Source organism: Montipora foliosa, chromosome 5 (assembly GCF_036669935.1).
Source record: "Montipora foliosa isolate CH-2021 chromosome 5, ASM3666993v2, whole genome shotgun sequence".
Classification (NCBI taxonomy): domain Eukaryota; kingdom Metazoa; phylum Cnidaria; class Anthozoa; order Scleractinia; family Acroporidae; genus Montipora; species Montipora foliosa.
Window position 1 is genome coordinate 40400239 of NC_090873.1, and position 15000 is coordinate 40415238.

At 38.2% G+C, this 15000-nt stretch overlaps 1 protein-coding gene across 4 annotated transcripts in view; it reads right to left on the reverse strand.

Moving 5' to 3' along the window:
• The window catches only part of LOC138004172 (stimulated by retinoic acid gene 6 protein-like), a 66696-nt gene that overhangs the window by 1476 nt on the left and 50220 nt on the right, over positions 1–15000 (reverse strand). For 2 of the 4 annotated variants that reach the window (XM_068850601.1, XM_068850604.1), the window contains 8 exons: positions 13597–13672; positions 12903–12978; positions 12383–12431; positions 10882–11005; positions 6121–6228; positions 4811–4974; positions 3842–4015; positions 1094–1141 (listed from right to left, as the gene is read on the reverse strand). In XM_068850601.1, coding sequence (XP_068706702.1) covers positions 1094–1141; positions 3842–4015; positions 4811–4974; positions 6121–6228; positions 10882–11005; positions 12383–12431; positions 12903–12978; positions 13597–13672 — 819 coding nt within the window. The remainder of the gene's footprint in view (positions 1–1093; positions 1142–3841; positions 4016–4810; positions 4975–6120; positions 6229–10881; positions 11006–12382; positions 12432–12902; positions 12979–13596; positions 13673–15000) is intronic. The other 2 variants (XM_068850602.1, XM_068850603.1) reach the window with 2 other exon arrangements.

Genomic DNA, 15000 nt, shown 5'->3' on the forward strand with positions numbered 1-15000 from the left:
CAAGATTAATCAATCATACCCATCCTTAAGTCACAATGATGAAACATGAAAAACAGAAAAGGCGGAATTATGCTTAAACTTATGGAGGTCTCTTCGTCTTACAACCCAGGTTCAAAAACTCTTTGGGACGACAAAGAATCCACAACGCATTTCGAAAAAATAGGGCATGGAGTTTACAGTACTCTGATATCTCAAAAAAGACGTATGGTGCATCAGGCCACAGGAAGCAGTGAAAATAGATTATTCGAAAGTTCAATATCAGAATTAAAGATAGCGTTAATGCATATTGTGGCAATCAGGGGCTTAGTGCATGAATTAATTTACAAATAATTAGCAATGATTGCAGAAACGAAAGGATGTGTCACTGAGTGCATCCTTGGATCGAATTGGTACATAACACATCATAAAGCAGAAAAAAGAATTAAATTAAGCTCTTGCATCGTTCCAGCACATATTTGACGAAGTTTCTTCACAGGATGACTTCCACCAAGAACTATGCAAAGATATACTTCATTGACAACTTCTCTTAGAGACTTTAACTGGGCAATGAAACATGTTATTGAAACAAAATAGTATACAACAAACCTCCACTCCAACAAAAAATAATTTTAATCACACGAAATGACCTCTACAGACAAATTTGATTTTAATTTTTTTCAGTGAAAGGATTTGTACACAACAGGTTTAGAATCCCCTACTTTTGGTTACAAATTTCCCAGACGCCACCATCTTAAATAATTGTGACGTTTACGGTTGCCCTAATGTAAGAACAACAAAGATCAACAGAACAACCCTAACGTGTCACAACTTGATTTTCCAAGAGCAGTCAAGAGGGCAATGTTACTGTTAACCTTTTAGATCCCCGAAAGCCCTTCGTGGCCACATTCATTTCTGGCCTTCCTTGGTTGGCTGTCTTGGTGTTACATTGTTGTTGAAGCAATAAAGTTAATTTAGGTTACAACTTAAATTAGCAGTTATGTTTCATAAGCACGATGCAATATCCGTCTTGAGTTCAACTTTTCAAATAAAATATCGCATGAAGATTTGCAGTCAGTTATCATTCCCTTGCTTTGCGCATATTCTTGCAACCTACCATTGCAAGTCAAGACTGGTCTCGCATCCACAAGTAGCGCAGCCCTTTCTGTAGGTAAAAAAAAAAGAACTCTGCCATCATCTTTACCATAAACCATCATCGCCATCATTAGGACAATAGCTGTTGTCATTATCACCATTTTCGACATTATGCAAAATAAAATCGTATTAAATGGATTTTTTAACAATGAGTGTGGTTTAATCACAGGTGGACCACCCTCTAATGCTGTTGTTGTTATCGTTCTGTAGAAGGATAAATACATTACGGCGGTTGCGATTAAAAGATTAAAGATTAAACAAAGTGTCAACTGAGTCCTGTGTTATGTTGTTTTGGTCGTTCCGAGTTGTTTGAGGCCTCATTTTGCGAGATCTGTTCTCGACTGACGGTTAGAGTCAAGAAAATCATTGTTAATAGACGGGAATGTTTATGAAACCCGACAAATTTCTTTGGATGTAACATCATTATCAATATCGACCACTACCATCCAACCTCCAACCTCAATCCAACCGATCATCAATTTCATCCAGATCCTCATTATCTGAAGGCCTTCAGTAAGCAAAAGAATTTAATTATTGTTCATCCTCTCAGTCTTCGCAGAAAAAATCTCGTTATGTGAACAATATATGTCAACAATTTGTTCTAAAGCCTGCATAGACCGATGAACACGAGAAGGTGGCCTTTCTGTCACAAAATTATTATTTTTTATTTCAGGGATTTAATTCAGTAGAGATCATTCCATAGTGTTACAATTTGTGACAATGATTGACATTTTGTAATCATAGCAATCAATTTCCAGGGCCCAAACTTTGTAAAATGCACTTCTATTGGAATCAAAATGAATTACCATGATTGTTCTATGCTTTTAAACATAGAAAACGGAACTTCCTGGAGCGTTTGAGAAATAATCCAGTGGTTGCTAATTATAAGAATTTTTGGCAGTTACCATGCCCTCAAAATTGCAATGAACCCCTATGAGGTTTCACAATATCTATGTTTTCTTGAGGCATCGCACAAAGCAGTTGTTGTGGAAAAATTGCAAAATTAAAGCAAAAAATGTCTAAAAATGAAAACGTGTCTGGTTTCACCACATAAATGTCATCCTCTTTTGCTTGAAGTTTGCTATTCGTTTTCTTTGGCCCCGATCAATTTCCTCTTTGACTTGCTCTTTGCCAGATTTTGTATTTGTAAATTGTCATTGAACCAGTTGTCTGAGATTCGGTGGGGCAATATTGTCCAGAAGAGATTCTAGGTCACTCCAAACGTTTACAGATGCATGACATCCACTGAATGTTGAAGTGGATCACTGCATTATCAGATATCCTTTACTACAAAACACACCATCAAGAGCTTCAGTCTGATTTTGCATTTCTATCAAGACCTCTACTTAAATGGCTGTACTAACTCACTTATGTAATTTTTTTATTGGCTTGAGCACAATAATTATAGAGTCAACGCAGCATTATGTGGGTGATGAAATGTACTCTGCAAGAGTGCTGAAAATATACACCAGGAAACTTCTGACTGAGCAATTCTGCGGATGCAAATTTCTATTTTGTCAAAGTCCTGTTGACCTAACTGGGGGAACATCAACAACAGCAAAAATAGAAGATAACTTTCAGGTAGTTAAAAAGACCTCGATTTAGAACTTACTCTTGCAACTTGCAAGAGTAAATTCTGAATCAGCGGCAGTAAGGCGGCATATCTTCTTCATACGTAAAATTCTAAATACAGAGTCCAAGATCACAACACCAACAAAACAACATCATATGACCTGGGCTGGTCAGGAGAGAGCTTAAGGTGAGCCTTTATCACTCGTGGGGATGCCTTCAACACTGCTAACTCTTGTGTTTTTTTTTTTCTTCTTTAAAAGCTGACTTCCCCAAATTCGACCTTCTTACAACAACAAGAACACCATTAGCTACCCACTGATAGCCACGTCTCCTTAACTTCACCGTTGCATCTGAAATTGTTGTAAAAACCGACATCAATAGAACACAACCTCAAGATAGCAAAACCAGTGAAATTAGAAATGACCATCAATGTGGGCGCCCATTTTCCCTCAACCTCAGAGAGATTGCGAAAATACAATCGCTACAGGAAGGTAACCTCTTCTACGACGCACACATTACACACAATAAAAGTATCTACATCTACCATGTACAAAGAACAAAAATTGTTGGCTCTGTAAATAACGTGGGAGGTCTATAAACCCACACATGAATAAATGAATAAATGAATAAATAAAAGTTTTGCCAAGGCCGTAAGCATAAAACCACAAACCACATTCACGGTGACAAAACGTCAGGGTTAGCTTTTTCCTCAATTTCTTGTCTATTTTCTACAAATATCAAGTCACTTATAAGAAGAGGGACACGATGTACAATAACAGATTTTTTTGCGAATATGAAATGCAACACCCAACTCTTCAGCTTCACTGCTTTTTATCATTGTCATTTCTGCCAGTTGAATTCCTGGACAGCTGGGACAGATTTTACGTAGTAAGTGTAAATAACTAATTAAAGTTCATAACAGAAATATCATGACAAGAACGCATATTCATATTTTTGCCGACCACTTTCTCGCTACCGTCAATGCCATCAATGTTGCTTGGTTAAGGCCCTTGATGTTCTCTAACCTTTGGAAGTCTACCTTGCTATGAACTGCTTTGTCTATTTTTAGCATTTTTGGATGTTCCCTGTAATTTTTTAAACACAAAACAAATCAACAAACAAAAAAAATAGGACATGCCTCCACTAGTACCCTCTTCCCGTGATGCACTTCGTCGCAGTGGGTGCACTTGTGGCAACGATCCCTCGAGACCAAGGTCCTTGTTTCTGTCAATCAGCAGCTGGCAAAAAGCGAGCATCACGGGATGGCTGTGAGCCACAAGTACATTGACAAATCCGAGGTACGCAACAAAGGCTAAAACAGAGAAGGGTACATTGGTCTTCATTCATAAGTGTAGGCCACATGTAAACCTGTACTTGAATAGACCATTTTACAGTGGTGGCCTTAGTTACCTGGTCAATGAATGAATTTGAGGCTAGATTTGACCTTGTTTTGATAGAAACCTCACTGCTAAAAAGGTCTACTTAAAATGGAAACAGTGATTCACTTAACAGCTGTTTGCTTGGTAACCTGGCCTAGAAAAGGAAGCAAGGCTGCTGTTGGCCTTGTATCGATGCAAACTTACTGCTTTTTATCAATAACAACCATGGTGTCCTAATGTTACTCTGCTTTGATAAAAAAAAAAAAAAAAAAAAAATGTCTTAGAATATAACTAGGAGGCCAACTGATTTCTAGGGAACATAGAGAATTACAATTGGAAGAAAGGGTATTCCTTCGCACATCAGTAAATGTTTGTATTTAAAATTTGACCAGAATGGAAAACTGGTCTTACCTTAGACTAAGGGTGTGTTCTATTGACCCTATTCCGGAATAACGTGGAGTGATCATTCAAAACACTATGTGTGGCGTTTTGTAGGAACAAAGATAATAAAGCTATGTTTAAAATAACATTTTAGCAGATGTTTGACAATATTAATGTGAATCTCTGCAAAAACGAAGGATTCCAAACTTATATTCCATGTATTCCTATTCCGGAATACGGTCAATCGAACGCGCCCTTAGAGTCAACGTATCACACATTTTGTTTGAAACAATTGGGCCGCGTGGCCAGGTAATATCCTCTATTTACTAAAAAATAAGGTGATCTACCGGTGTCCCAGGTCTGAAATCCCCGCATCAAACATGTTCTGTCAATACGAGGCAGAAACAGCACTCCTAGTAGGATTCCTTTTAAAATGCGCAGAAAGGACGAGAAAAATCCAAGAAGAATATTGTAGAAGAAAAAGAAATATGACATGATGGAGAACAGCTGCCTGAAGAATCAATAAACAAAAGCAATGAGACGAAACGCACCTGAAAAATATTGATGACAATCAATGCTATGGTAATAGCGAGGACGATGATAGCTGTGTATATGTTCACTTGGTGTTCATAAACAAATTACGTTGATGCATGTGTTTATGACGCTAATTATCGTTATGAAAACAATGCTGGTAAAGGCCGCTACGAATGGCGACAATAATTAAGATGATGCTGACTACGAATATGGCAATGACAATGATGATGACGATGATAATGATGGCGACGACGACGACGATGCTAATAAGATAATCAATGACTACGTACCTTTATGATGGTGACAAAAACAAAAAAAGTGAAATGATGTTGATGGAGCAATGATTTACCGATGATTATGATAATGTCGACGACGATGATGATGACTGACGTTAGGGAGTTTAAGCACGCGCGTTTTTGAGACGCGGACGGCAACCGGAAGTGAGCTGTTTTCCCCTTTAACTTGCCTTCACACAACCACATTTATATCGCTAAGTATCTTTTCACTATTAGATACCCTAAGTTTAAAAAGCTGGGGGAGACCGCTATCCTGGCGAGCGAAATATTCACTTCCGGTTGCCGTCCGCGTCTCAAAAACGCGCGTGCTTAAGCTTCCCGTTAATGATCATAAGGATTATCGTCGATGTCAGTGATGATGATAAAGGCCATGATGAGGTTGAGAAAATGCTGAATGATGACAAAGGTGATGGGCTCAAGATATGGATGATAATGATGAAGAAGATGATCATGAGGAGGAAGATTTAAATAAACGTCATTATTATCCAACTGTACTAGTTACTACATTTTACAGAAAACGTACGAAACGAATACAAATATTCCATGACATTTGTACAGTAGAGAACCGGTTTGACTATTTGAGGTGCTGACCTTTGCCCCCTGCTTGTCACGTACGAATCTGTCTCACGCTCTTGGTTTACAATTCACTTGCTAAAAATATAGTGCGAAAAAGTTGGATAATAAAAACGTTTATTCAATGATTTAGTTCTACGGTCTGTGGATTCGCCAAAATACAGCAAGACTCGTAAAAATATCCCACGATACTACAAATTAAATCTTGTAATAAGGCACATATTTTTTGTATTATAATTGAGGTATAATGGAACCTGTTATCCACAGTTATGGTGATGTTCGGGAAATCTCTGTCGCAGAAGACAAAGAAAGCAAGGAAATACTGGAACAGCCACAAGAAAATAGCCGTGCCGATCGTGGGCCTGAAAGAAACCCGCAAGATGTAAGTACAAGACTACAAGCTAACTTCAACTAGCAATTCTAGCAAGTATCAATACAGGGGTTTTAAGAGAGGGTAAGAAATCGTCGCTGTGCTTTTCATAACTCCACAGGAATCTCAACTTCAACACCAACCTGCAAACTACTTTTTGACTTAAGTCAATCAATTTTTTCACGACAACCAAAAATGTTAACTAGTCCATCTATGCAACTAGTGCAATTATTCATAAAAGAGCCAAGAACTACGAAACATGTAAAGCACCATCTCTTCACGGGCTGATTTCCCGGCTCTATAACCATACCAAATGTCTTACCAATGATATTATTTAATAAAAAAGGATGTTTGAACATCTTTGGATGTCTCGGCTCAACCTTTGACACCCTTTGGTTTCCCTTTGGAAAATTGATTGACAGAAAACAAAGCACTGCGTGGTGAAGGCTACATTCGTAGAAAGTAAGGTAAGGTAACTTTATTTAAACACGGTATTTCCTTCAGGTATACATTTACATTGAAGTATGGAAAAACTAATTTCCTAACTAATCTAGAATCTAAGATAAAAACTAAAATAATAAGATAAAGCAAAAAAGCCTGCTTTTCAAGGAGGCCGTGTGTAAAAACAGAATATCGCTAATTAAATCATTGTTGTCGATCGAAATTTATGTCTCTTAATTTCCCTTAAATATACTAGAGGATGTCAATTGCCGCACCTCCAGAGGCAAGCCGTTCCATAACACACTCCCGCTGTAAGAAAGACTTCTTTTATAAAATTCAGTACGGGGTTGCGGAACAGCGAGCTTGTATTCATTCTCTCTAAGGTTATAGCTACTTAAATCGCAGTGACGGACAGAACGCGAAGTCAGATATTCTGGAGCAGTGTTATTTACAATGCAATGCATCATTATTGCTTTACTGACTGTGCGCTGATGGACAAGTTTCGACCACTTTAAATTTTGAAATAATTCACGAGTACTGCAGTCATAATTAGAGAACGTCAGAACGCGAGCGGCACGATTCTGCAATTTCTGCAATTAAGAAGAAAGGTTCTTAGAACAGTTTCCCCATAATACATTACAGTAATCAAAGTGTGGCTGTACCAGTGAATTGTATACGTTAAGTAGAATCTCAAAAGGGAGAAAATACCTAATATGCTTAATCGCACTTATGCCAGAAAGATTTCCATCGATGTGACCACCTAGGGATTTTGAAGTCGAAACTTGTTTAATCGAAAACTTGTTAATTTCAATTATGGGATTCCTTTCTAGCGTTGAAAAATTCTGTCTTAGTGGTGTTTAGTTAAGTTTGTTCGCTGCAAGCCATATACAAATTCTATCTAAATCTATGTTAACACAACGCTCTATTTCTTCAACATCATTGCTCGCATAGGTGATACTAGTAGTATCGTCAGCATACATTCTTGGTTGTGAATGCATAAGGCAATTCGGAAGGTCATTTATATATAGTGCAGTGAGCGTCTTCTCGAATTTCAGTACTGGTTGTGTCAACTGATTATGAAAGTCTCCCCTGTTTCTATGCCTTCCTAGCACCTCGTGTGTTTTTGTTTACCTGCAGTTAATGCTACTTAGTGGAAACCGAGAGCAAGGTTTTGGTCAATTGTATTGAGTTGACCTTAGACTTAGGGTGTGGATCTCTACAGAAAATCCTCAACATAAACCATGGTGAATGTGGACGAAGAAAGGGCCCTTGCTCCTAGCAGGCCTTAAATGGCCAAAGGGTGCGAAGAATCTGCGGGTTTACCCAAACAACCTCTGGTGTGGTTAATGTAGGTGGCCACAGTGGGAGTGCCATCCAACAGAATTGATGAGCTGCTGACTATTGGCTTGCCCGGAAAGAACAGGGTTCTGGAAGAGGCTTTATGACAACTGGAGGAGACTGTATCCAGATTGCAAGGACTCTGAACAAAAACTTGTGTGACAAGTGCCAGTATTAGAGAAGAAAAAAAAGGAGTTCTGCGACCTTGAACTAGAGGAGATGAAAGAAGAACTCAGGAGATTCGAAAACGAAGAGGTTTCCTGCAAAGGTGAACAGGACGAGCTGCGTTCCCCTAACCCCAGCCAACAGCCCAACTTGCGAAGTTCTAGAATTTATGGACACGAGGCACTATTACTTGATGACCGACAAGGAAAGAAAAGAACAAAGATTGAAGATTATATGGCGACATCTAAGCCTGAGGAATCACGAGACAAAGAGTATGCCACGATTACAAAACAGTTCACTGGCACCCCACTTTTAATAAGCTGAAAGAAACACTTCAAACTTAACAGAAAAATGATTAAGAACCCCAACTGGCAGGTGGCAATCAGTTAGGTATATTTACAAAGGGAGGTAGAGTTGAATCCGTGACAACCGGAAACAAATCCAAACCAGAGGCTAGAACACAATTTGAACCCGGCGCAACCGCATGCAAACCTAACGCCCAAACCACTGGACCACGCCGCCTCTCATGTAGTGCTCATTAGAGTGGTTTCCAATTGAGTGTCGAAAGTAATTAGTGGATTATTTTGGTTTTGCATTACTTCACTCGCGCCACTTTTTCAATAAATCAGAAGTGAAACCAAAACCAATCGTGGCTCGCGCGTGCACATTTTCCTGCACTTCATGTCGGCTACGTGTAATTACTTCGAGTTTGGATTGGTTTACTGGATTGTCTCCGCCCTTTTTGATCGGCCAAAGTAATTACTTTGGTTTTGGTTTTACGACACTGATTTGAAAACCACTCTAAAACAATGGAAGATATTGCTTACTGACAGCCGAAGAAACGAAATAATATGTATGTAGTAGTAAGGTATTCAGCAGGGATTGTCAGCTGGAACCTGGAAGAAAAAAAATCCTCACCGTGGATACAGCACCCGGCGCCCAAAAAAAAAAAAAAAAAAAAAAAAAAGACAAAAGAAAAAGAGGAGGTAGATCAATGGTTAGATAAGGCACGGGAACCTTAAATGAGAGTAAGAAATCCCAAGCTCTTGAAACATACTGAAACAAATGTGAACAATTTGCCGAAATTTAAAGAAAAACAATGCCTGGAGAGACAGGGTACTCAATGGACGTTCCTCAGCATAGGTAAAGGTGCAGACAACAGTGAAACAAATTGTAATCTTAAGATATCTATAAAGAATTTTATACTTCCCGCTCAAGATCGAGCGAGCCCTGTCCACAAGAGGTATCCAAGCTAAAATATATCATCTCTGTGATTCACCAGAGAAGACAATGCGGGAGCAAAGGACAGACAATGGCACATATTGTTAGTGGCCAACAGTGATCACTCAGAGCCACAACCATGTTGCGCACAAGATCAATTGGTCTCCCTGTGGAAAGTACATCAAAAGGTCTAAGTGCCAATGGCGGCACCAAGTCTTGGAAATTGCAGGGAATCAGGACTGCAAACTCTTGTGGGACATAAACATTTTCATTAATCCAATTGCCATAAATGTCCTGTATGACCTAACACCTCACTCTAAACATAAAGTTCCATGGAATACAGATCGTCTGAAAAACACTGTTACCATAAAATATTCGTAATGTAGGATGTTTACAGTGGTATTACGATTTATTTTTTCTATCATATTCGGCATACCCATGTAAGTTGTATTTTGTACGTTTTTTTATTGTCTGATTGACCACAACCTGTAATTCAATTACAACTGCAAGAGATTTGAATAAACGAATTATTAATATTATTGAAAGAACTTTATGCAAAGCAGTCTGTGACGTCATTTCAGGAATAGACCCACGCCTCTCACCATCTCATTAGACAAGTGACTGCCAATTTTCCACACTTAACGGTACTCATGCAACCTTATAGAAGCACAATAGCAATCAGTTAATGAAAAATACATGGAGCCAAAATGCAACTTTTTCGGAATAAAGAAAATCGAATTAACATTTTAATATAAACATTGCATGAACTTTAGATAGTTTGTTAACTTTAAAGTTGTTGAGTCATGAAAACATACGAAATGGGACGCAAGCCAACTTTAAGCAGCCTCACGGCATGTCCCAGCTTAAAAAATACGTCCATTCGGACAGCGTCTCTGAAGTTCTGCTCCTTCCACAAACACAAGTGACGATAACGGGCTAACTAGAAGGGCCTGTGTCCTGGTAGTACAGTTCATTTAGCACAGTTTTACCAATTACCGACCCTCACTGGCTATGCAACTCAATGTTAACCAGAAATTACTTTTAAACAGCACTAATTGCAGCTTTGTGCCAACAAACAGACAAATGCTGGCAAGTATACATAATTTAAGTTACAAACAACTGAGATAAACTTTGAAAAACTGTTAGGCTGAACAATATCAATCCCTTTTAAAATTCTTCAATAATGCTCATCACTCCCTCCCTTTGTATTTGCTGTTTTATTCAAACCTTCCCTCAACGTACGCCTTAATTTGTTCTTTCTTCCGTTTGGCTTGATTTGGTTGCCAGTTCCCAACAGTCACTGAATTTTGCTAAATTTCATGACACAGCCCCCCCCCCCCTCTCCCCCCCAACAACCTAACGTTGCTGTTGGCAATATAAAGTTTACAGGATGGAAATAATTGAAGAATGGCATTTGTAGATCTATCTCGTCAAATGCGTTAAAGGATTAAGCAAAAGTGTACAGAATTCTGAACCTCACAGGAATGCAATTCCAGCTTCTGTCAAAGCATCCAAGATTTCTGGAGGAAGACGCTCGGCGTACTTGAATAAGAATCCCAATATTGCACAGACAAGCCACAGTGGAAGTATCAAGATAAAATAGCCTTAAATAAAAAAAAAGCGAGAAGATACAGTATCATACCATACCAGAAAAAAACAAAAAAACAAAAACAAAAAAGGGCTCTGTTCATACAGCCTGAGCCAACCGCTATCCAGTTAGCAAAGTTGGTACAGTATTAGACTACTACACGCGAGGTTGCGTGAGATCAAACCATGGCCAGACCGACAGTCATGGTCTTTATTCAACTAAATTCAGAGAAGACTTCCAAGGGTCCTTGGATAGGGTCTATAGACGGAAGCCCCGGTCTCACAACCCTGGCTGTTAACACTGTAGGATGTTGAAGAACCCACACACTGTTTGTGAACAGTAGGGGAGAGGGTTCCCCATGTTGTAGGCTATGTCTGTCAGCATGTGGTTGACCTGTCTGGATTAACGTATTGGGCTTGTGAGCAAATGAGACTACGTATGTTTAGAAAGACACATAATTAGTTACAGGGCGGTTTTGAAAAGAGTCAGGAACTTCAACATCACTCACATATGGGAATGTAGACAGTAAACATCAAAGTTCCCATACTCCACTCCTTAACTAAAGATAAATAATTGCAATTATACTCAACAACAACAACAACAACAACAACAAAAAGTGCCAACCTTCAGACCTTACCTACTGCTAGAAATAGCATATGCCTGGACTTAAAGGGATGCTTTGTGATGGATATCAAAATGAAGCATGCATGTAATTACGCGCATTTCAGTACATACGGGCACTATATTTTAAAACAAAAATAGTGACCACATCAAAGGGATATAGAAGGTGATATGGTGTTGCAGTCAGTGCAAAAATGCCTGACGTGTCTTGAAAGGTTCCCATTTCAATTCTATCATGTTGGCCATTAAGCAATATTTTTGTCCTGCTAGACTGCTAAGATTCCTTGGGAAGCCTATTGTAGCTCTTTTAAGTTTCTTGTGCATGGCTCAGTAGTAGGGCATCCGGATTAATGATCGGAAGGTTGTCGGTTCAATTCCTGCAAAAGAACACTCTGATTCTTTTTCCTGAGCAATCCGTGAGTCCCCCCAGAAGAAACTCATCTCTTCACTGCATTTACACAACCTTAGTGAAACTCACAGCTTACTTGGGGTCATACACATCGTAACAGTTCCCATTAAGAAAGCCAATTCGAAGAACCTGAGGCCTTATTTTACAAACAAAGTTGTGGAAAGGTGTGGAATGGAGAAAAAGTTCCTAACTTTACACCATTTCTTCGAAAAAGAAAGCACTTGAAACCTTCTTTGAAAAAAATCAACAAAGTTTTTCCCCTGTACTGGTTCAAAGTTATGTCTTTTTCTGAAGTGGAATTTCCGCTTACAAGCTAATCATGATAGCAATTAACCTGGTCACAACCAATATTGATTTTCTCACCTACTAATGTGTAAGCTATCTGGTATCCAGAGAACCTCAGACTTCGTCCCTGAAATAATAAATTCAATGGGAAGATTTTATGATGCTCAATAAGACATGCAATACACAAGCTAACATCAATTTGTCAAAGATAAATACAGTGCACAACACTAAGGGCAGGTAACACGTTTAAGGTAAATTTTAGTGATGCAAGTATACAGTAATCCTTGCCTTACCTCACCCTTGATTATGAATTGGATGACGGTTAAGATTTGGATGAAGATTGCAATGAGGATTGTGATTGGAATTAAGATTACACGTAATAAAATTGTGTGAATCAAGACTCCAATCCAGAGTGCTGGGATGCTAATTGGATTGGATATTAATTGGAAATTAATTATGTTAATTGGATTGGAAATCTCTATCCAAACCCTAACTTCGAACCCTAAGCCAAGCAAGGGCATGATGGAAAAAGGAAGAAGAAATCAGCCAAGCAAGAGGAAGCAAAGAGATACGATTTAAGAACAGAACAAAAACTTACAACCAACTTCCTGGGAGAAACTGACACATCATGACAAAACGTATTTTCACCACGATACATCTGGATGATATGATCTCTAGAATAACAGAATCAACATGAATAAAAAGTAATTGGAGCCAGCAAGGCAAATTAATTTGTCTTCTTGGTCAGGGAAGACATGCCTTGTTATGTGCATCATGTATAAAACTTAATTATACAATATGTAGCCTTGTTGGAATTGTCATTTTCCATCAGAAGGTATGGGCTGCAATGATTATTGAGTTATCATGTTACATGCCACTAGAGTGGTGACTAGAGGGTTGGCATGAACAAGTTTTGGCAGGATTCCCCATTAGTCCGAAACGTTCCCAATCAGTGAAGTTTAAGGTGAAGCCACTGATTATTCTCAATTCTCGATTGTTCAGAATCTAGTGGAATTTTCTGCTGGCAAATTGATTCCCATAGCAATAAGCACAATTCCATCCATTTTGGAGGTGCGTTTAATAAGCAGTGTCTGGGTGAATATCGCTTTTCAAAAAACACACTGAAGAAGGTGCTATTTTAATTACCCAAGGGAAAAGACTGATAACTTGACTGGTGCACTCTACTACACTGTTTATCCTTGAAAAGTGCAACAACCACAACCCACTTCTTTAATGCATGGTTTAGTGAGTTTTATTATGCAATCAAATATATGTACTGCATTTGGACTCACCGATGACACTTCATAAAGTGCAAAAGCAATATCGCAGAAATGGCTGAACACGCAACCACAGACTCCTCCAAGGACCCTAGAGAAATAAATAATAATAATAATAATAATAATAATAATAATAATAATAAAGTAAGTGAAATAAATAAAGTTGCTTATTACTATTATTATGATTAATTAATAATAATAATAATAATAATTATTATTATTATTATTATTATTATTATTATTATTCTAACACTGGGCTCAATAACATGCAACCGGAAAGACTCAAAAGTTATGGTGAGGTACCGGAGTGACAAACATTCGGTTTGATTCCAAATCTGAGTATGTTGCCAGCAATCAAACGTGGAAGAATAAACTAAGCAACACTAGAGTAAGAAAATTTGGATGTTTCTCCAGCCCTTATATCTGATGTCAAGCAAGGTACTTGAATTCCATCAGCATGGGAAAACTTCACTAAGAGCAGGTTCTTGTTACCACACAGGGGAAGGAAACGTGAGTGATGTTTGATGAAAGGTTATCTCCAAGAGTTTTCAAATTCTCCTAATAGCAACAGAAAAGAGCCCAAACAAAGTGTGTGACTGTTTGCTCCTCTCTGATTGGATGATAAGAAACAATGCCCTTTTATAACTTCATCATCATCCAATAAGAGAGGAGCAAACAGCATGACGGTTGAAAGCCGGCACATGAAAATCGATCTGGCTATTCATCTGTGGAGCTTCTAATGCTCGATTTTTTGATATTATTTCAGGTCTAGTGCTTTGAGTTTTGGACTGATTACAGATATAATGGAATGAGAGGAAACCTTTGGCTTTCAGGTTGCCTTTTGCATGATTTGAGACTTGGACGATGGGAATTTGTTGGTGAAAACTGGCTTGGTGCTGGAGCAGTCTGAAATCGACCGTTCCACCCTTGTCTCTCTACTATACGCTCAGGTGAATGTCCACGGAAAAATCAGTCAAATCTCTAAAATTCACTGTTTTCAGCTACAAGAACATCAATATACAACATTTAAGGTAAAAATACGTCTATTTTGATGTTATATTTATTATAAACATTCATTGCGGTACATTTCGATAATATGAACTTTTTCAATATTCCCATTACAAGTCTCCAAAAGATACAAACAGTCACACACTTTGTGTGCAGGGCTCCTTATGATAGCAATTGTGAAAGAGTAACTTTAGTATTTTTTGTTTACTTCTCTTTTTCTTAAAATCGCTTTAACGTAGAAACTAGGTTGTCAGTAAAACAATTATTTTAAATACAGTACGATCTTTATTTATTATACCAAATAAATCAGTAAAATTTAGATTAAGCAACATTTCTAAGCATTTTTCTGGGTGAAAAGCTAAGATTTTTTATTTGATTACAACAAAACCTGAATAAAGCGATGAATCTCAA